This window comes from Ciona robusta, chromosome 7 (assembly GCF_009617815.1).
Source record: "Ciona robusta chromosome 7, ASM961781v2".
NCBI lineage: Eukaryota > Metazoa > Chordata > Ascidiacea > Phlebobranchia > Cionidae > Ciona > Ciona robusta.
In genome coordinates, this window is record NC_143241.1 from 5389589 (window position 1) to 5412875 (window position 23287).

The 23287-nt window shown below is 33.6% G+C and overlaps 4 protein-coding genes across 5 annotated transcripts; all 4 read left to right on the top strand.

The window, feature by feature from the left end:
* The first annotated feature begins 333 nt into the window (after positions 1 to 333).
* LOC149734110 (exocyst complex component 8-like) lies at positions 334 to 11368 on the top strand. Of its 2 annotated transcripts, XM_089881534.1 has the most exons (18): positions 334 to 630; positions 1157 to 1312; positions 1888 to 1983; positions 2155 to 2258; positions 2571 to 2683; positions 3189 to 3307; positions 3734 to 3754; positions 4846 to 4919; positions 5431 to 5545; positions 6074 to 6253; positions 6676 to 6775; positions 6941 to 7037; positions 7393 to 7573; positions 8147 to 8277; positions 8844 to 9002; positions 9977 to 10123; positions 10686 to 10871; positions 11095 to 11368. In XM_089881534.1, the coding sequence occupies exons 1-18, from the start codon at positions 549 to 551 to the stop codon at positions 11167 to 11169; spliced, it is 2136 nt and encodes a 711-aa protein (XP_089737660.1). In that variant the 5' UTR covers positions 334 to 548; the 3' UTR covers positions 11170 to 11368. The 2 variants fall into 2 exon arrangements, with proteins under 2 accessions (XP_089737660.1, XP_089737662.1); XM_089881536.1 differs by lacking the exon at positions 3734 to 3754 and having other exon boundaries at positions 335 to 630.
* A 132-nt stretch (positions 11369 to 11500) lies between these two features.
* On the top strand, positions 11501 to 14922 carry LOC149734111 (uncharacterized). Its single transcript, XM_089881572.1, has one exon. It carries the CDS (start codon positions 11992 to 11994, stop codon positions 13033 to 13035), a length of 1044 nt encoding a protein of 347 aa, XP_089737698.1. The 5' UTR covers positions 11501 to 11991; the 3' UTR covers positions 13036 to 14922.
* On the top strand, positions 13899 to 14922 carry LOC149734112 (bolA-like protein 3). The gene has a single exon (XM_089881601.1). The coding sequence runs from the start codon at positions 13899 to 13901 to the stop codon at positions 14334 to 14336; it is 438 nt and encodes a 145-aa protein (XP_089737727.1). The 3' UTR covers positions 14337 to 14922.
* Positions 14923 to 14993: 71 nt separating this feature from the next.
* LOC149734113 (ATPase family AAA domain-containing protein 3A-like) lies at positions 14994 to 21232 on the top strand. The gene is made up of 15 exons (XM_089881545.1): positions 14994 to 15201; positions 15615 to 15691; positions 15838 to 15939; positions 16442 to 16571; positions 16926 to 17091; positions 17326 to 17395; positions 17613 to 17825; positions 18149 to 18274; positions 18401 to 18525; positions 18827 to 18878; positions 19018 to 19088; positions 19632 to 19723; positions 19791 to 19866; positions 20443 to 20551; positions 20875 to 21232. The coding sequence occupies exons 1-15, from the start codon at positions 14994 to 14996 to the stop codon at positions 21079 to 21081; spliced, it is 1824 nt and encodes a 607-aa protein (XP_089737671.1). The 3' UTR covers positions 21082 to 21232.
* Positions 21233 to 23287: the final 2055 nt, after the last annotated feature.

The window sequence follows — 23287 nt, forward strand, 5'->3', positions numbered from 1 at the left end:
GGAAAACCCGAAGCCCCAACCCTAACCCCTACTTTTAACCCACAACTCCTAAATCCCCCAAAAATCTAACAAATTACGTAATCTGTAACGTAGAAATCAAACGTGGTAATTCGCATTCTATGACGTCACAATTTAACCTTTGTTTAATCCATGACGGCTCGTGTGGAAAATACGGTGACGCAGCACGATTTCGCGCATTTTCAAATTTTTTCTTTCGACACGAACGCCCGAGTTTTTTCAAAAAAAAATTATACAGCGGGTATCAGGGAGACATAAGGAACATTTTGAGTCCAAAAATTTCACTGGTCACCAGCGGCAGTATTACCAACAAAACTATAGAAGTTAACATATTACAGAAAGTGTATCTTTTGTTTTTAATAAATGTATGTTTTATACCGGTGTTTTAGCTGCATCTTGTGTGTTAATTGGTAACAACCGCCAAAAATTTAATACGCAAAACGACGTAATAGCTGTGAAGAAAAATAAAAGGGGCAAATTGTGAAGGTTGTAGTCGTTACTACTCTGTCAGTTTTGCTTTGGATTTAAACATGGACGGTACAAAAACACTTCCAAAAATGTCTACATCTTTGGCTAAGTCTCTGAGCCAGAGGAATTTTGACGCTGACAAATGTAAGATTTAAACTGAATTTTACAAAATATTTCTGAAGAATTCTTCCTCTACGTTATCTTTTAATCACCAACTACTAACCAATATATGATTTATATAAAACCAATAACCTAAATTAAAACTATCAACCTCTTAACACTTCCCACCAGCTTAGTCTGTACCATACCAGAGAATTTTTTCCTAGTGTTCGTATGGTGTTATAATCTTGTTTTGTTAACAAGAGTGACTTGTTACAATTTGTTTGACCCCAAAGCATGTTCATACATAATCTACTCAGTACCCTATATAGGAATACAATAAAAAACGGTTGGGAATATGAGCCATTCCTTGCCTAAGTCCTACAGTACCCAAGGTGTGCTGGTCTGGACAACCTCAACCTTTTAGAATAGAAATACAAAATGTTCCTTACTGCGGTTTAGGTGCAAGACCAGTACTAAGCAGGGGTAAAAATAAATAATATGTGGTAATACTCATGTCTTAAAGTAGTCACATTTTGTCCTATTTTTATCTAATAAAAATTGTTTTCAGTTGCCAAAAGCATAAGCGCTCAGTCTGATGGAGATAAAGACTTGCAAGAAAACCGACAAAGAGTTCACGCTCTTGGAGAAGACACTGCTCAAATATTAAAGAAACAAGTTTATCACAACTATCAGCAGTTCATCGATACTGCAAAAGAAATCTCATGTTCGTTAAATATGTATATAAGTTATAAATGGCGTGTAAACGGTCTGTGAGGTGGTATTTTATAACAGTGTTCGGTACTAGTGTGAAATTCTCCCATTACAAATTAAAAACAAGTGACCAAATAAGTCTATATGTTAGTAATAAGTTGGAAATAGATGTTTCTGTATGACATAGTGTGTGGATTCTTCACTGGCACCTTACCATCAAATAACAACGTCAAAAAACATGAAATATTGTATATATAGTTTTATTTAATTACCAAACTAATTTACCATTAGCGTCTACGTGTTTGCAGAGTTCGCATGTATGGCCTAGAATTGATTTGTTAACCTATGTGAATGATTAAGGTCCACATAGTAACAGTTTAATTGATAACAATGCTTCAATTAAAAGTATTAACATATGCATATGGCCTAAAGAACACCCTTGTTTTTTAAAAGATAATAGTCCCTAAATTCTTATTTGTTATTTTACAATGTCAACTTGATTTGGCAATCCAGAGTAAAGCAATTGCATTATAGCTATGTAATGACAGTCTACTATATATCAATGCTTTTAGATTTATATATTTTTAGTCCTTGAAGGAGAAATGTTCCAATTAAATCACATTCTCACTGAACAGAAGAACTTAATGGACACAATGACAACTATATTTGCTTCTAAAGCTAAAGGTAGGTATAAATATATATAAATATATATATATAATAAAAAACGTTTTCCAACTGAAAAGTAATGTACTATCAAGGCTAAAAATCGGTGTATACTAAAGGTATATCCAAACTAAAATTATATTTTACTCAAATTTATTTATTGTTTTTTTTTTTAATAATATCTTTTTTTAGATGACTCCTCGAAGGAAGATAGCAGCAAGAGAAAAGCTGAGGACAAAGCACTAGAACAGAAAAAGGCCATGTCTGCACTGCGTGATAAAATGGAAGGATGTGCCGTAAGAAGAATTTGTTATTAATTTTTGGTGCCACCCTGAAACTAAAAGACTGACTTTTCACCAACCTATGGAATTTTCTTTTCTATTTCTTAAATCGTTTTTTACTCTTGAAGGGTCACCCCTAAATATCCCGGTTATAATTATTATTCCAGAAGCTATTTTTAATTTTAAAAACTGCAAAATAATACAAGTAAGAGTAAATTTTGTAACTTCTGACCCTTTCTTTTTTATGTTGTCCCATGAGTCCTTACATTACTAAATGTGTAACGTGTCCACCAAAACACTCCTAATATAATGCCTTTGTTATTCCAGAACATCATAGACGCTCCAGGTCGTTACTTAGTTCATGATGGTGATGTTTCAGAACTCGACACGGATTCTTTTAATCAGATTTCAAAAATTCACCTTTTTCTATTCAATGATAGGTGTGGTTTTATTAGTATTTAAGTGTTTTACTGTCTAAATATGTAAAATTATTTCTGGTATTAATACAATGGTCCAATTTTGGTATGATATACTAGGTTGAGGGAAGATGGGACATCTTTAATACTTTAGCACATAATATTAAAATATTTTGATCGTGTTTTAAACAATTACCAATGGTCTATGGGAGTCGTGAGAATACGGTTTTATAATTCTTTGATTTTTTTTGTTAACTACCAAATAAGACAAGATTATAGAATGAAAAGGTGTCCTATCTTCTCCCACCCTACTATATAATCACTTTTTACACAAAATGAGTTTTATTATTCTCCATTATTTCAAATTATAAAATATCAGCATAGACATGTAGCTTGCTAAACCTCTTAGCTGCGCCGCAGTGCTTAGTTCTGTGTTTTTTCTAAAAAGTTGTTTTTTCAAATTAATTTTTCTACATAGTCTTATTATGTGTTCGATCTTAAATGTTTTTCAAAATTATTTTTTCCACAGTCTTATGGTGACCACCTGGGTTGGAACAAGACGCGGCAATGCAGTTGCAGGAAAATATAAATATCAAGTCCTAATACCAATTGACACACTTGCTATTGTTAATGCCAGGGATGTAGGACGTAAGTAGTTTTAACAACTTATTTTAACTTTTATGATGATTACATAGGCGGCAAACTTGCTGGTATAGGGAGGCTGGTATTTTTAGATTACCATTCTGAATTTATTTTTGGATGGTATTTTTAGATTAGCATTCCTCCGAATTAAATCTTTTTTTGGTTGTAATGCTTAATTAATGCAGTGTGGACAATTCTGGGGTTGGGGCGCCTACCCTGCCACCCCAGATTTGGCGCCTATGGATATTTAACAAATGTTTATAGTTTGTACTGAATGTTAAATAATCAGTACTAGAATTCACAGGTTTTAAACTTCGCAAATTAAGTTACTGTTACAAATTACAATTGTGTAAAGTTAAATTTGCTTTTTTATATTTATATACATGTTGTGTTTTCAATTGTGCAGTAAATTTATAAGTTTTGGTTTACTAGGCAAGAAATCCATCACAAAAAGTAAGTCCGGTGCCAAACTAAAATCAGGATGTCAAGTGCATGGCTACTAGATAATTTATAGGATTTCACACAATTTATACCAAATTTATCAACTTTTCCTAAAAAAAGTTAAAACTGTATATTTGGTAATTAAGATTTACATTTTGCAATTAACTTTATTAATTATATTTGCAATCAATGCTAAATCTGTTAGAACAAAACTATTAATCCAGCAACATTCTTGGCGTATTCTCACTGTCATTGGAATTTTTGGTTTGATAATTTTACAATTACTAGGGGATAGGGGTGCGTAGTATGACATGTCACCCTATTTAAAAAAAAACATGGATGGCATCATATTGCCCCTGTCAACCTAATTTTAAAACAGGGGTGGCACTATATTGCATTCACCCATTTATCAATGAGGTTCCCTATGTTCAAAAACTAAGACTGTAACTGCATATCCCAAATTTTACTAAAAATATAAATATTAAAGCACATTTTCATCTAGTTATAGTAGTTGGTGGTATTGTAACTAGATTTGGTGGTAGAAATGAACTAATATGTAAGTAACTTTTGAAGCAGTTATACACAGTACAGTTACTTCTATTTTTAGACAAAGAAGGTTATACATTACACAGTGATGATGTAGGTAAGATTTATTTAACTCAGAATAAATAGCAAGGTGTAGGCCTATGTATTTATAACTTTTAAATGTAGGAAAGGTAAGGATATTTAGATTAGATACAAATTTTTATTAAACAAATATAACTTATTGGTTACAATGTTTGCTGATTAATGCAGTGCAGAAAATTGTAGTGTATGCCTGCCTACCATGCTACCCCAGGTTTGGTGTCCATGCATATCTGTATGATACATATAAAGACAACAGACTCTATCAGTATTACACTTTACACATAAATACATAAAAAGACTGTATCAGAATTAGTATACACATACATTTAAAGACAGTAAAACACAGGTTTCTGCCTATAGCCAGTAATCACATAAGTTAATTATAAGTTTTGCCAATACTCAGTTTATTAGTTTTTATAAATTGTCAACAGTATATAATTTCCTTTGATTTCTAAATTATTAAAATTTGAACACAGCTGTGAAGAATGCTTTCAATGTTCTTGTGCTTCCGGAGTCTAGAATGTTTCAATGCGAAAACTCAAAGGAAAAGGTAAACGATGCCATAGCTTCCTAGTTCATGTAATTTTGCGCAATAAGACCCTTTTATATGTATTTGTGTTAAAGATATATTATAGAACTGGATTTATATACCGTATTTGTATTAAATTTACGATTGTATTGTAACTTGAAAAAATATATTTGTAAACGCATAATAAATGTATAGTTCTTTAAAAAAGTGTATTCGTAAATTCATCTTAAATGTATTGTATTTTGAAAAAATGTATATTTGTAGTTTGGTCCAGTGTATGCATATAAAAGTGGACGTCGATTTTTTCTTAGCTATATCTCTGTTGAATTTTACTTTTTTAATATTATTGTTATTATTTATACTGTGGTTCAAATTCGTTAATATTGATGGTAATTATAAAATAAGGCACAAAAAAAACAGAAAAAAAATATGATAAACGACCCACAAATAAAAGTTAAAATATTGTAAAAAGAAAACACAAGACCTAAAAGTAAATTTTAAAATAAATTTATTGTTTTTGAATTTTTCACAGAGAGAATGGTTGGAAATCATGGATTCCACGAAACGTAAGCATCTCGCTGATAGAGAAAAACCACCAGAACCTGACACACCAACCACTCCTATGTCACCTACTAATATTTTCAATCGTAAGTAAATTTCATTTATCATGTCTTTTTATTCTGTGTGGGTGAGGTCATACAGCGGCACGTGCGTGAGATTCTGTGTGGGTGAGGTCATACAGCGGCACTTGCGTGAGATTCTGTGTGGGTGAGGTCATACATCAGTACATGCATGGGGCTTTACATATAGGCCAAGGTTTTTTTTCCATTACCCTGGCACCCAGGGTGCTTCCCATTAGTGACTACTGGGTTGAAGTAATGTATGCTATCTGTCTTGCTGAAATGATACATACATGATACACCTATCAGTGTTGAAATTAATCCGGTATCCTTTGTTTGCGATGCAAGCGTGTAAACATTGGGTCAATGTGACAAAAAATTACCTGTTTTATGTGGTACTTTGGTACTTGACGAATTTTCCAAATATCTTCTGAGACTTTTATGTTAAATTAATTCCAGGTCATTTATATCCTTTGTTTTAATTGTTTCCTAATTTTGGCATTTTTAATTCTTTTGATTTAAAAATTAAGATCATTTTTTTTTGTTTTTTTTTAGCTTTTATGGAAATGGATAAGGAGGACACGGGAAGTCCGGAAAAACGAAATGAAAAACTTCCGAAAGTGATTGTTGGTGACCCACGTTTAAATGAGGAATGGATTGTTGAAATGCCAGAAGATCTGGATGTTTTTATTGCACAAAGAAACTTTGAACAAGCAGTGGAAGTTATATTGAAAAGTAAGCTGTGCTCTTGTTTTTACTATTTTGTTCTAAAGGAGGTTCCTGAAAATTAGGCTGTACTGTTTTTTTTATATAGTATTCTACATAGCTGGGGTCCTAAAACGTGGCTTGTCATTGGGTCAGAGATTTAGGCCATGGGCATTTTGTTTGCCGCTTTGTTTTGTGTTTTGTTTTACCACAATGTTTTTTTTTGTTATAGTAGGATGGGCTTTTCATTCTATAAAAATTATAAAACTCCATCCTCAAGACTACCATAGACCGTTGTTAACTGTTTAAAACATAATCCGGATATTTGAATATTCCGTGCTAAAGGTGTCACGTCGTCCCCCGCCCTACTATATGTAAAAAAAGTAATATATGGCTGGCAATAGATAAACCATAGAAGGGCCACTGTTTCTTACACTTAGTCCTACTTACAGCCAAGGAATTTCTATCTGACATCAGAGATTGCCCTGCTAAAGTAGAAGTAGAGGAACAACTTCATAATCGAACCACACAATTGGTGGATGTGTTATCGCGGTATGTATTGCTGGTTCCATATTTATCAAGATTTAAATTGTCTCCATTTTTAAAGCCATGAAACTATACCTTTAATTTCTCAAGTATTTTTTCGACCTTCTTTTTTAAGTATATTTTTTCTGCCTATTCAATTAAAGATATAAACTATAAAACCTTACACCACAGTGAGTTAAAGTCGTCTCCCGATCGGAGTCTGCGAGGAGGCCCTCGTGTGGTGAGAAGACCGGTTGTTCTCCTTATTCGATTGCATGAAACATCCAAGGTAGGAATCAGGAATGTTGGAAATGCTCCGATTTACCGAGCACCCATGCTTTAATGTCTAGATTAACCTAAGCGCTGAGCCTAAAAACAATGTCAACAAAGGGTGTACAAGTACAATACACTGTGTGGTATGCAGAAAGTATAATCAACGAAAATCATTTATTAAGTTTCCTTGTCGGCATGGCGACAAGTTAAACGGTGACTAAAGTGTATACTTTCTGCATACCATCCTGAATATATTGTTCCCCACAGGCTTGCAGTCTCTTCCTTTCAAACCAAGGTATTTTCCTGATGGATGAAACAGGCTATAAAAACTTAACAAAACTTCAATAACAACATAATCTTTATCTTCTCAGGCTTGTAGTCTCTTTCTTTCAAACCGAAGCAGTGCAGTTACATTCGCAATCCGCCAACTAAGAACTGAGGGCTCCCTGTCCCTTTACATTAGCAAGTTGTGTAAAGTTTTCTTTAACAACCTGGAAGAAACAGCTCGAGAATTCAACCAAGCGTTCACGGATATAAAAGGCTGCTACTCGTGTATGTCGTATTTTTTGTTAATTTCCCGTTTTAAATGGCCCTTTTTTTCAACTTAGTAAATTATGTGGTAAAGTCTTAACACATTTTTGTTTTCATGTAAACAAATATAAAAGGACAGAATTGAGATTTAAATTTTACATAAACAATAAGTTACTATTTAAAAGACTTGATATTTGCAGACCAATTAATATTTGCAAACAATATTTAAATTTTTACTTAGTTTTATGTAATTATTAAACTACTTTGTACAGTGACTAAAACTTTACTATTTTTTACCATTTATGGTGTTTATTTTTTTAGCCTGTAATAAATTGTTCATATAAAACACTTATATTTTGTTAGGTTTTATATTCCTTTAGCAAATAAAATCCAAATCTCCTAATCGTGTTTTAAACAATTAACAACGGCCTATGGAAGTCGTGAGGATACTGTTGTAGTTTTCTTTGATTTTTTCTTTGTTTTCTTCCTAATAGGACTAGAAAAGAGAAAAAAGGTGTCCCATCTTCCCCACCCTAGTATTTTAAAATAAAACCAATGCATATTGTAACTCAAATTCCATTATATATATTTCAGCTTTTGTAGTTTGGAGTCGAAATGAACTAACTTCATTCGTCGATACATTTTCTCAACAAGTATTCGGTCGTAATGCTGATATTTCTGAGGTGGCTGAGTGTGTACAGAATGCACAATCTCACTGTGAGAGGGTAAGTCAATATATACAGAAAAAGTTAGAAAAGCTAGGAATGTCACTGTGCTCTTACATATTTATTAACAGACATGTTTTAGTATAGACTCCAAGAATTAAATATGAATGACAATTATAAATGATGTTGAAAGTGACCCCCGTTAGCATCAATACAAGCTTGGACCCTTCTTATTTTGTTTCTAAACGCCTTAATCAGCTGCTCTCTTGGAATAGGTTAAAAAAATTATAAGACTTTACACAGTGACGGACTTTACGAACTCCTTTGAGTACGGCTACTCTTTTATCAGAGTACCATGAAGTTTTGAAACACAGATTTTTTTAAAACGTTTTTTTTTATTTTTAACACTTTAAAACCCAAATCAAAACAAAGATTTGTTATTACTTTAATGTTAGAGAAAAATAATAAATTCTTTATTTTAACATCTCCCAATTTTCACACTAAATTTCATTTTTGACAAAAAAATTCTTCATTTTATCATCATTTAATTCCCACACCATTAAACACAAATTTTTATGAATTTAATTTTTGGACAAAAATTCAATTTTCCTTTATTTTTCCTCCAGCTCCACAACTTAGGTCTTGATCTCAGCTTCCTCCTAAACAACCTCCTTCTCCCTCACATCCAATCCTCGCTCCGGGATCACAAGCAGAAGATCATTGATGCAACAAAACTCAGAAACTCCGAAGAATTATGGCGACCAAGTAACCTTGGAACACCACAGGTAAAAATGAGTATCAATATTAGAAATGTGCAGATTTGCAAAGAATATTTTTTGCCCAGATATTTGTCATATTTTTGTTGTTTTTTTTTACGCTAAATTATTAAGGTTTAATATGGTAATATTAATTAGAAACGACACGCCGATTTTCGTCTCAATTAGCAAAATTGAGCAAATTGTATATACAAATTACAAAAATCTTTCAATTAAGGGTTAACATACTGTAGGAGAAATGTGTCTTTTGGTATCTCCATGTCAAGATAGTTGTTTCTAGCTTTAAGATAGCTTGTTTGGAATTATCGGCCAACTCTGGAATGCTTTGCATTATTAATACAGTGCTTGTCGCTAACACATGGTACAGGTTCGAGTCTCGATGCTGCCACCATTGTGGGTATGTGTGTCATTGGGCGATACATTTAATGGCACTTTCCTAAACCAAGCTTTCCTTCTTGGTTGTCTAAATTATCAGCCATGCTTAAGTTAAACAGGCAATCACAATTAAAGTTACTTACATGGTAACTTGTAAGTGGACATAGCGTCTAAAACTGCCACCAAAAAGGATAATATCCAACTAATACCCTTTTTGCATGGTAAAAAGTTAATGCAAATAGCGATCCGCATTAACTCGTCATATGATAACTCGCTAACAGCGTTATTTTGCATTGTCATTAGTTTATGCGCGTATGAAAATTGAGTTTATTTTAACGCAATGTTGTTAAACCTAGTTTATAACATAAGTACTCTGATACTTTACAGTGCTATTACCAATTAAAAACTGAGGCTCTTAAAAGTGAAACTGTAATTCCACCATACTTTTCTTTACTCGCATAATGCGAGTAAAACCAACCTTCTACAGCAGATGACACGCTTATGACGTTATGCGTGTTAACTTTGCATCTGCGAGTAAATATGCGAGTACTTACGCACATAAAGCCATGCAAAAAGGGTATAATATTTCATTAATTCATCCATTACAGGCAACTGAAAGATTAGTAGGCGAGATGTTGCAGCTTGGTTTAAAGTCATTTGTAGAATATTGCTACGACGGATGTTTCTCAAGACTTACTGGTTCCACTCTTGCTTTTACAAGAGCTATCCTGACACATGTAGACAGTGCTGTAAAGGTAGCTTGTTTTATTCATATGTTTTGTCATATCTTTATTTTGTGTTTTTCTGCTGTAGTGATACTGTATGTTAATGGTTTAATGCAATTTTATTGATTTCTCTAATGTGTGGATGAGCCTTTTTGGTTTATTAGGTCTGGCTCAGTGGTTTGCATGGGTGCCTGCATTAGGTGCCTGCCTAATGCCTATAGTCTAACACCCATGTCACAACTACTGTTGTTGCCCTGTCACGCAAGGATAAATAAGATATATAAATGTAACTTGCCTGTTACAACACAGGTATTAATACACCTCATGCGTGCTTACGAGTTACCATGTTACTTAGTAAGACATTTTTTTTATGTATGGCTGATATTTTGGACAACTGATTAGTGACCACTGGGCTGGAGCATTTGCCGTTAAGTGTTTTGCCCAAGGACACATACGCCCCTTGGTAGCAGCCTATGCGCTATATATATATAGAATATAACATTTTATGTAAACGTATGGCTAAAAATTTAGGGGGCTGGCGTGTTAACCAACCATGCCATGGCGCCAAGATACATACATTGTTTACATTCAGATGATGTTACCTGACTTACAAAAGTCGATTGTTGAAGGAACAGCAGAGGTTGTGATGTCATACACAGAGTTCACGCTTGGTTGCGTACAGAGTGAAACTGAGAGACCTGATAAAGCAAAACTTATAAAAGAAAACGCAAAATTTGTGGCTGACTCTTTACTGCCACTTGTGGAAATGAAGATACAGGTAAAAAAATAATTTATTTGATATATAGTAGGATAAAACACCTTTAACACATAACATTTGAATATCCTGATCATGTTTTAAACAATTAACAACGGTGTATGGAAGTCGTCAGGATACAGTTTTTTTCTTTAAATGTTATTTGTCTACCACCAATTGGGATGAGAAAATAGAAAAAAGTCTCATTTTCTCCCACCCTACTATATTATGATGTCATTTTATATAGAAAAGGATCAAGCAATCTCCCCGCCAACTAAATGCATTGAGAAAGGAATTCGCAAGCAAAGTATCTTCGAAATAAATCTTAAATTAAACAATCAAAAATTACATTCACTCCTAGTCCATTTATATTAAACATATATCTGCATCCTTTTGTTGTTTAAGAATATATTTGCTTTTGATTTGCTTTGTCGAAAATCAGGCAGAAGATTTTAGATCTATATAGCTGTATTGAGTTTTTGTGCAATATAAATATGCTAAAAATATACAAGTGGTCGCTACTTCTTCTGTTTAGATTTGTTGAATGGAATCAAAATTGTCTTCATTATACTAAACAGTAAGTTGGGACACACAACTTTTTGATTTTACAGTTTGGTTATACTACATGATTTATCCTTTAATATATTAAGGCGGGGGAAGACGGAACACCTTTAGCACATGATATCCAAATATCGTGTTTTAAACAATTAACAACGTTCTATGGAAGTCGGTAGAATACGGTTTTATAATTATTTAAATGTTCTTTGTGTACTACAAAATGGGACGAAAAAAAATTCAAAAGTGTCCCATCTTCCCCTACCCTACTGTAGGGTATGTAAAATTTGTCATTTTACCATATTAGTAATATCCGTATTTATATACCCATCCATTCAATAGTGGTCCGTAAGGTCTACAATACTGATGAGTCAACGGTACGCATTTCCTTTCAATTAATCTTCGCCTGCTATCGTTATGTGCATTCAGGGTGTAAATATACCTAAGAAATTAACCGCCGCGGCCTGTGGGCCCTTATTTATACCTGACGCTTGTTGATACCGTTATGCATATCTCCGCAGCTTATTTAATTATATTTGCATTAGCATCCGCTTCTATACTGTACGTTGCATAAGTTGGCTAACGCATTATGGATACGGATGAGAACTGTACAATCGAGATTGATAGCGAATATTTTTCGAGGAAAATCTGGCTTGCTGAAGTATTATGCGAAGGATTTCTTTTTGTGATGTCAGCGTATTTGTTGATTGCCACTTTGACCTACCAATATCGTCGTGTGCGTTCAGATACAGACGAACCTACAGAAGTTCCTGACAATCAACATATTTCTAATCAACAGAATTTCAGTCGTTATTCTGCCTGCGATTCTCAGCAAGATATACGAAATGTACAACAAACTTCAAGTGCAAAGAATGTCCAGCAGAAAGCGAAGGGAAAAGCTAAAAATCAAATGCGTTTTTGGTCCGAAGTTATGACTGTAATTGCTGTCCTAGCTTCGTTCTTAAGCGCCGTGTTCGTACTTTTGCAACTCTACTTCGGCAGCTTGAGCGAGGTGTTTTGCCGTGCTGGTTTCTTTGTCTATCTACTGCTATATAACATTAGCATGGACTCGCTATATGCTATTTTGTGGATGCGACAGCGAGGTTTTTATACCTCCGGCCCGATGAAAGGAATGTACTCCAGCCGACTACGGTGGTTCAGCAAATTCATTTTCTTCTTTGTGTTAATTACAACAGCAGCAAGCACACTAATGTTTAACCTAACGGTAACGTACACCAGCGCAAGTTTGGGCTGCATGATTTGTAAGAAATACTTACCACAATGGATCGGATTAATCGTTGTTCTTGCAAATCGAGTTTTAATGCAGACACTTCTGCTTTTCTTAGTACTCTACCCTTTACTGAAGGCCCTAAAAATAAGAAAAGTCTTCACCCAAAATGATGCCCGCTTGGAATCCCTTATCGTCCGATTAGCTACCAGTACAGGATTTTGCGTTTTCTTTGACATTGCGTTTATCTTGGGCGCGGTTCTTTCAATGGAGTTTACTGGTTCAGAAACTATTACAGAAATACTGTACAGTAGCAGCATGATTGTTTGCAACATTTGTGTTCTGGCTTCTTTTCCCGACTGGAAAAAGCGCCTTCTGTTTTGCAGTGAAGAAACTGTCGGCTAATAACAAAAAATGTTTTAAGATTTTATATTTATTATTGTATTTCTGCATGTATAGACAGGTAAGAATGAAAACAAAGAGATTAAAACCATCTGTGGTTGCTAGTTTTAATCTAAACTATTGTAAATTGTTTAATAAGTTACTTTGTTCTTACGTCATCTTTTCAATGCTATATATTCACACGTGTTCATGTCTACGGTTGTCTTTTGAGACTTTTGCATGTCGTTAATTTCCGTAACAATGTATATTTTGCAGCTAAACATCTTTAATCTTTGGAAATGTGGTACATTGACGATGTATTTTAATTATGCGTTCGTATTTTACAAGATTGCATTTGTGTTGCGTGTACGATTTCTATGAAAGCACATGTAGCAACAGTGCGTGAAGGTTGTAAAATACAAACAAGAATATTATGTATAGTAAGCTGCAAAAATAAAATCGTAAAATATATCACATTAAGGTAGAAATTAATATACATTTTTAGGCACTAGTGAAAAATCCTCCGGTACGTTACAGATTAGGCTAGTGGAAAGTGTTAGAGGTTCTTGTCTTGCTGAGTTGGGGCGTATTAGTTGGGGGCTAGTTAGGGGTTTTATGGATTAATAGTTAGGGTTAGTGGTTAGCAGAAAACATAGGCGGAGAATTATTCACTACCACCGTACTCTGGTCTATATAATGCGAATGTTTGATTAAATTATGAACTATATACAAATACGATGCAAACTTTACAATAATTTTTGGGTATTTGTATTTTTGGAGACAAGATTTTGTATAAAATACTAATTTGATCGGCGTGTTTTCATACAGCATAATTCTAAACCAGAATTAGATTGTTATTCAGATCACCTACAGTTTAGGTTAATAGAATGATCACTGGTATAATTGTTCGATCACTGTTTAGCGATAGCAAGCCGCTTATTCCAGTTCTCCGCCAAAAATATTATTGTGGGACGATATCATTTAACAACAGGTTAACAATCAAGCCACACACTGCAACAAAATCATCAAATTTGTTCATAAACAATTCTGCAAAGACCAGAATACGCTGGTTTACTGCTGATGCCAGTCCAACTAATGGTGAAGCCAAAATTGAAGGGATTTTAAAAGTTGCTTTTCCGAATTCAGAGTCCATTCAAGTGAAGGATATCTCAGGGGGTTGCGGAGATATGTACGAGGTTCATATCGTGTCTTCAGACTTTAAGGGTAAAAGGGTTGTGCAGCAGCATAAACTTGTAAATGAAGCACTTAAAACTGAAGTGCAGAAAATGCATGGACTAAGGATTTTTACCTCCGTTCCGAGCTGATAAAAATACAAATTTCTGATTGATGTTTGCTACATATTATTTATTAACGAATTTTCTCTAGCAGTGCGACTAGAAGGTTTGTGAGAAGAAACTTTTTTTGAAACTATTGCTATTTGTCGAACAAAAAAATCTTTGTAAAAAAACAAAATGTACATTGTTGAAAAGTTTTGTGCTGATTTGTAACATAAGCAACCTGAATTAGCTTACTGGTACTTATATTTTTCAGCTGCTTTACTTTATCAACGTTTTTTCACACCCAATCACCTCTGCTTATTACTTTAAATATTCTTTCAATTTACGAACTAGCTAGGTTTTTTCCACCTATATAATATATTTAAATTACTAATTTTTGATTTGCTTATTTAAACTCAATATAAAATTATTCCCAGTTCAGCAAAATCGAGCAACCATAACAACTATATAAGTACTACCATGTTTCCATAGAGCATAGCAGTAGTAATAATTTAATAAAGAGATATTTTGCCCACAACATTATTTTTGTATGTCCATATAGTGAAATTTTCCTATTCCCCGTTGAGTAAATCGCATAACTTTAATAGCCTAAATGCTATTATGTTTCCATAGAGCTTAGGGATAGTAGAGTGATATTTTGCCGACAACATTATTTTCGTATGCAAATCTAGTTAAATTTTGAAAATGGACAATTCTTTATTGAGCCGATTTTTCGGCGGAAAAGGAGCTGATCTTCCGGACATTAAACTTGATCCGGCAGATCTTCCTCCTCCCCCAACCCCTCCAGAAACATCCAAGGACACAAAAAATAAACCTGGAGACAAATGGTCAAATTTTGACCCAACAGGTCTAGAAAGAGCGGCAAGAGCTGCTAAAGAATTAGACCATTCAGGTAAAATATTTGTGGAGAAGTTTTGAAATAGGAGTCTTCTATTTTTTTAATGACATTTTTTAGTGGGAACTAAATTTAAATGTAAATATGTAATCTTTGCATTTTTAAAGTCTAGCCTGTATATATATTGATATGTGTGTGTATTTTTATTTTTTTGGACATAATAACCTATATGCTGGGAATTAATATTAAATGTCGGTTTGTAATCTTTGCATTTTTTGGAGTATATATACTGTATTATATTTGTTGACATTAGCCTATAGTACATCATATACTGGAAATCAAAATTAAATATACGTATATAAATTTGTAATCTTTGCATTTTTTGAAGTAGGCCTATTTTTCTGTTTGTTGTTTTTTTGACATCTTACACAGGGAACTAAAATTAAATGTAAGTTTTCTTTTAAATGCAGCCAATGCAAAAGATGCACTTGAGCTAGCACGAATGCAAGAGACGACCAAGCAAGTTGAGTTTCAGGGCAAAGTAAAGGTAAACATTGATATAATATGTTTAATAAAATTTTGTTCAGGTCTAGTTTGTATTATACAAGCAAGCATCTTACATGTACCATGTGTAAGTTAGTGTAACCATATGTTTTGGTCTAGTTTGTTTTGTGTAACTATATGTTTTTACAGGAGTATGAAATGAACTTGGAGCATTTGAAAATGGATCAGATTAAAATGCAAGGGGAAGAAAGAAGAAAAACTTTATCACAAGATGCAAAGATTAAAAAAGAGGTAGTACTAGATTGTTAATTATCATATAGTAGGGTGAGGGGGAAGACGGATTACCTTTAGAACATAATATACAAGTATCCTGGTCTTGCTTTAAACCATTGACAACTGTTTACGGGAGTTGTGAGGATATGACTTTAAAATTCTTTGATTGTTCTTTGTTTACTACCAAATGGGATCGAATAAAAAGGTGTCCCATCTTCCCCCACCCAACTGTATAGCACAATAGACAAAACTTTATAGTTATATTTTTGCGAAAATATTAAATCCGCTGTTCTAAAAGTGAACTTTCAGAATTTATATATTTGTGATCTTAAATGACTGATGCTAAAAATGATGCCTCACCATATGGCAGATAAAACATTTGAGATCCCAAATAAAAATTACAAGAAGAACCTTTAAAAAATATTTTACAAAGTTTTTCCATTAAGTTTTAGTTTGTTTTATTTGACTGTAATACAGCAACAGTACATATAATATATATATTGAATATTTTTGTTTATAGCAAGCAGAGTACCAAGACCTGTTAGCTCGACGTAGATATGACGACCAACTTAAACAGCAATCCCTGATGAATGAAGATAATCTAAGAAGACAGGAACAGTCGGTTGAAAAACAAGAATCAATGAGAAGAGGTTTGTGATTGTAATACATTGAAAAGTTTAAAGTTTAAACGGGAGAACTATAACACCCAATAAGATTTAGTCCCTGGTAAATGTCTATACGAACAAACAGTGCTAAAGTATACAGTATACAACACATCAATCAATGAGGTTTCCTATAATTGACTACTTTTGGTATAACTACTTTTAAAAATGTCATCCCATAAAATACCTGATTTTTAATAAAGTCACCCCAGAAAATATGTGCTTTTTAATAAAGTCACCCCAGAAAATATCTGCATTTTAATAAAGTCACCCCAGAAAATATGTGCTTTTTAATAAAGTCACCCCAGAAAATATCTGCTCTTAATAATGACCCCTATATAGCCACCCTGGAGCATGAAATGAAGTTACGACGAGATAATGAAATGGCTCGTGCTGAGGCAGAAGCTATTGCTCGTGCAAAAGCTGATCGTGCAAATAAAGATATTCGACGTGAGGAAATCAAGTTAGAAGCGGCAGAAAAAAGAGAAACTGTCTTGGAATCAATCAAGTTAGTTAATAATAAACTTGATTTTTTTAAATAAAAATTGAGTAATTGTTGAAAGTTGGGTAAATAAAATGAAAATTGTGCCAAAAACGTATATTTTTTGTTTTTTAAAAGTGTAGGCTATTTTAAAACCGTGTTTCGAAAATGCACACTATGTGATAAAATTTTGATCTGATGTATGAGTTAGTGTATTTATTGTATCTGATTTTCTAAAATATTATTTTTACCTCTCTTCAGGACGGCTGGAACTGTTTTAGGTGACGGTGCTAAAGCTTTTCTTGGAGATTGGGACAAAATCACAACTGCTGTAAGTTGTACAGTGTGGTTTTCTTTTTTGGGGGGAACTGTCATTTTCTGTAATTAAAAAAAAAATTTTTTTTTAAGTTGATTTATGTGATGTGTCTTATATATAAATTTTATTTCTTTTCGTTAAATGTAATTTTCTTTTATTAAAAAAAATTGTTTTGTTTAGTTGTCTAGTCAGTTATGCATTAGTAAAACATAAAATTACATCTTCCCTCCAGGCATTTGGTTTAACTCTCGTTGCTGCTGGAGTCTACACTTCTAAAAATGCAATTGGAGTTGCCGCTCGTTATATTGAAGCGAGACTCGGAAAACCGTCGCTTGTCCGTGACACAAGCCGATTCACCGTGCTTGAGATGTTTAAACATCCGATTATTACAACGCGGAGATTACTTAGTCATCCTGAAGATGCATTGAAAGGAGTCGTGCTAAGAGTATGTGGGGTTTATTTGGATAATTTCATAAAAATGCAAATCATGGAATATAACATGGGTTAATAATAAATTTGGGCATATAACTGGAAGACACTATATTTAGGTGCAACGTGCAACATAGTAGGTAACGGTTGCACACTGCATTATAAATAGTAGATTGCATTAGATTTTAAAATAATTTTTAATTCATGTTTAAATTCTGTAATATTCATATTAAAAGTCTTGCTTTTTAAAAACCTCTGCTTGTTACACAAAAAAAGTCAAAATGGTGTTTTTGCTAAATTTGCCACTTTGTTGTAATTTTGTGTTTGTTTTACTTCTAGCCCACCTTAGAGGAGCGTGTTAGAGACATCGCCATAGCGACCCGAAACACCAAACGAAACAAAGGTGTATATCGTAACATTTTGTTACATGGACCACCTGGTACAGGGAAGACCTTGTTTTCTAAAGTAAGCTTATTTTTATTACTTGATTTGGCACTGTTTTGTGCTTTTAGTGCGTTGATAATTGTAGAAAATTCTCAAGTTTAGAAGCTATTAAAAGATTCTGATTTTTTCCAAATCTCTCAATTTCAGAAACTTGCCATGCATTCTGGTATGGACTTTGCAATCATGACAGGGGGTGATGTGGCTCCGATGGGTCGTGAGGGGGTCACAGCCACCCATAAAATGTTTGATTGGGCAAACAGCAGCAGGAGAGGGTAACAATATTTTTATTTTACTTTTTCATGAAATTCTTTTTAATTTTTTTAGAAAGACTGGTTTTAAAAAAGTGTAAAATTATGATGAAGACTAGAAAAGTAATTGTAGTAAACAAAACTAGTTCACATTTTACTTTTTTTCATGAAAATATTCTGTAGCTCATTGATGTAAAAATAGTTTTAAATAGAAATATGATGGAAGGGTTTAAACATTTTAACCACTTAAATAAAAACTTACAAAGTTTTATGTAAAATTTGTGAACTATTTGCTTTTATATATTACTTCTGAATTTCTTGACAGTTTGCTCCTTTTTGTTGACGAAGCCGATGCATTTTTACGGAAACGAGCAACTGTAAGTTTGTTTAATCGCCTTTTGTGGTCAAATTTCAGAAAAAGATTCAAGGACTAGGGCTTGGGTTAACTAAATCTTACTGGGGTCAATTGCTTTTTTAAAATAATTTTTAATTTTCTTTCTCTGACTTTTCCTGCAGGAAAAAATCAGCGAAGATTTGAGAGCAACTTTAAATGCATTCCTCTACAGGACTGGAGACCAATCAAATAAGTTAGTTTCATTTTTGATATTTATATACCCAAACTCATGTTTTTTTCATGATAGGTAATTGATGCCATACCTTTTAGCATACTATCATAAAATATAAAATAAGTGTACAACATGTTACTAAAAGAATTAATACTTATTTTTTGTGGGTAATGTCATACAGCATGGCACACCATGAAACCTGAGATTTAGGCCGGAGTTTTTCTATTACCCAGACACTCAGGTTTTAAAAACGATTAGTAACCACTGGGTTGAAGCAATGTCCGTTTCACAGACATTGGCACCGTTTTTTAATTGCAGAAGAAGCCACAATTATTATGACATCATTTGTTTCAAAGAAATTGAGAAAATACACAAATACACTATATTTCAACTACTTGCTCCAACACACATGTAATGTTTATGCTTTTCCTTCTGTTAGCCACAGATGCATACCCAGGTTTTTTTTCTTTCAGTACTCAGTTTCTTTCAGTTTCTCTGTGGTTTTAATGGACAAACGCCTAGCTTGAATGAAACTTAAACTTGTGTTGTTAATTTTGTTTTTAGATTCATGATGGTATTAGCAAGTAACCAACCCGAGCAGTTAGATTGGGCAATAAATGATCGAATTGATGAAATTGTGGAATTTTCATTGCCAGGTATAAAATATTACTTTACTTCTGATAGTTTGGACAACCCATTAGTGACAACTTTATTACTTTTCAGGTTCTGATGAAAGAGAACGTCTGGTGCGACTTTATTTTGATAAATATGTTCTTGAACCTGCTATGAACACTAAACAGTAAGTCAACAACATGAGTGTCAATATTTTAATATTAGGCTTCAGGTCTTTCTTACCACTGTACTGAGTTAAGTGTTTTATACAAATCTTATAAAAGTCTTTTAGAAAATATTTACTTATAAAAAATTTGCCAATTTTGCAACACATGTGATTAATAGAACTTGCTTAGTTCACGAGTGGTCGGAAAAGACAGTCGTTATAACACGGGTGTTCTGTTTCGTACACCTCATACCAGACTTACCATGTATGTAACTTTGTGGGTGATGATTTTTTTAGATTTTTTTATATATATATATATGGCTGATAATTCCCACAACCCATTAGTGGCCACTGGGTTAGAGCAATTGCCGTTAAGTGTCTTGCCCACGGACACATACACCCACAATGGTAGCAGCGCAAGCCTTGAACCCATATGAGTCTTCGTATTTTGTGATTTTTGGAGTGGCATATAACTTGACAGGTGTGGAAAATGGCATTTTGAGTCCAGTTTACCATTTTTTTCTGTATTAAAACATGAAGTATGCTAGTTCTTTGACTTATATCTTAGTGCTATTTGTCATTAATGTTGATTTCCAGGCGTCTAAAACTCGGTGATTTCGACTTCAGCACTAAGTGCTCTGAGATCGCAGATAAAACTGAAGGAATGTCGGGTCGTGAGATTTCAAAACTTGCTGTGGCGTGGCAGGTAATATATAGTAGGGTGGGGAAGATGATTTTCATTATATTTTCTCGTCCCATTTGGCAGTAAACAAGGAACTTTTAAATAATTATAAAACTGTATCTTAATGACTCTCATAGACCGTTGTTAATTGTTTAAAAAATGATCCAGATATTTGTATAATATGTTGTAAAGGTCCACCATTACAGTACTATATCATTAATTTTGATTTATACAGTAGCAAACCTTTGATTACTAAAATAAGATTAAATATGTCTCTTTGCCAAGGACACTTACAAATTGTTTCAGGCCAATGTTTGCCCTTTTATAATTTATTATTGCATTGCCAGGCATACGGATATGCCTCCACAGATGGCACGTTGACTGAAGAAATGATTGACGAGAGAGTTAACGAAGCAGTGGCACAACATAAGCTTAAAATGGACTGGCTCAAGCACCATTCTGGTGACCCTTCCATTGTCGGCGCACCAGATACATCAGACCCATTGTCACCAAAAAGCACGGACTATGCCTCTACAACTATGTCAAAAAATTAACATAATTAATATTCATTCCGTATTATCTGATCTTCGTGAACGTAATTTAAAAAAGATCAGAAAATGTACTTTGTTTTATCACAGACAACAATTCAGTCCTTGGTTTTAGTAGCAAATCTACAATAAAATACCTTTGTAGGCAATTCAAAAAGTCGCATTATTACACATCGCATAAAATGAACAAAATATTTAAAAAGAATTGTCTTTTTAACTACTCACTTGTAGTTTTATAATCCGTCTTTTTAGCTATGGTAATGTGACTGAGTCATTAAATCGTTTCCAAGGACTTTGGGCGCAAGGAAGACTAACAAAGAATATTTTTTCGGAAGGAATATACAATACATACTTTCAAGAGCAGAGCCAAACTGTATAACAGGATAATTCATAAACGCGATTCCGGCTCATTTAAACCTCATACAACTAAAGACCGACGATTAAGAGTCACGTATTAGCTACCAGTACGACTGAGATCATCTTTCTTTAGATTCTAAAGGTAAGAACATAACTACTGATCACTTTGTTGTTCGGACTTCTCTGTTTGGTAGACGCAGTGTATATTTGTTCCCGACGCCCCTACAGTTCCCGTCGCAGATATTATGGCGGTAAGTATCTGTAATGCTCATGGGCAAAAGTACTTACGCAAAATTTAAAAAGGCGATAATTGGCTAACAATATTTTCCCTTGGAAAACCGGAAGATTAAATTGGAGACGAGACAGTAGCACTCGCCCTGTACCTTGTACCTCAAAACTAATTTTCATTGCAAATTTTCTTCAATAATTTATCCTTTATTTTTTTATACAAACTAAAATGAAGGTATTTTACAGATGAAGACACTTTTCATCTGTAAAATACCTTCATTTTAGTTACACACAAGGCATCAACAAAAGTATTTTTTCGTTCAAATCATATTTTTAATTGTATTTTTTATTCCATTGATAATGTCTTTCAGAAGATTCAGATTTTGACATCAATGAATAAACAAGTTAAAGAAAGTAAAACAGGTATGATGGTTTTATGTGTTTAAGTACTTATGTCTTTAACCATAGATAGCCTACTGTAATCTGTATAAGAGTATCTAACCAATGCATATATAACTACATTAGTATTACACATCTTATGCTATGCCTTGTCTGTGGTGATTTCAGCTTAACCGAGAAATCTACAATTTTCTACATTAGAGAACATTATTCGAAAACCTCCACTTTTTTAAAAAAACTTTGGTTTAAGTATTGCACATGTGTTTACTTGTCAAAAATTTTCAAGTAAGTTATAGTACTGTAAGAGAAGAAGGACACCTTTAACACATAAAATTCAAATATTCTAGTTGTGTTTTGAACAATTAACAACGGTCTATAAGAGTAGTGAGGATAATGATATATAACTCTTTAAATGTAGCCTACTTTTTTACTACCAAATGTGACAAGAAAATAGAATGAAAAGGTGTCCCATCTTCCCCCACCCTTGCCTACCATACAAATTACTGAAACAAGTAGTAAAGTTTACCAATTATATGGTAATGTGTTTGAACGCTTATAAAGATTGTTTTAGATACTAAACAGGTTATTAAACCCAGTGCTAATACTGAACTTACAAGTTTGAAACTAGAAGGTTTAAAAGGTGTAAAAAACCATGACACACAGCATGCAAGGATAGATGTTTAATTCCAATGCCTATGTAGTTATATACAGTAGGGTGGGGGAAGATGGGACCCCATTACCAAATGGGACTAGAAAATAGACTGCAAATGTGTTTTATCTACCTCAATCCGGCTATACCCAGTTATATTGGTGAGGTCCTTGTCAGCAGACCAATGTTACCAACCAGATTTGCCCATTATCCCAAAACCCAGAACTACTTACATTTATACTTATGTGTAGAAGTAGTCTAAAACTTATTAATCTTCGCTTTGCGGGACAATAAATGGGATTCTTAATATTGACTGTACTGACTGACTGTAACTTACTTTATCCTCGCGTGGCAGGAAAACGACAGTCGTTATCACACGGGTTTAACACCTCGTGCCAGCTTACGAGTTGCCATGTGTTTTACTTTGTGGGTGATTATTTTTTTGGGATTTTTTCATTTTTTTATGTATGGCTGATAATTTGGAAAACCTTTAGTGACCACTGGGTTGAACTGCGCCACGGCGCCGGACAAGGCGGATAGATATTAAACTGGATAGAGTTGAAATAACAATATAAACAC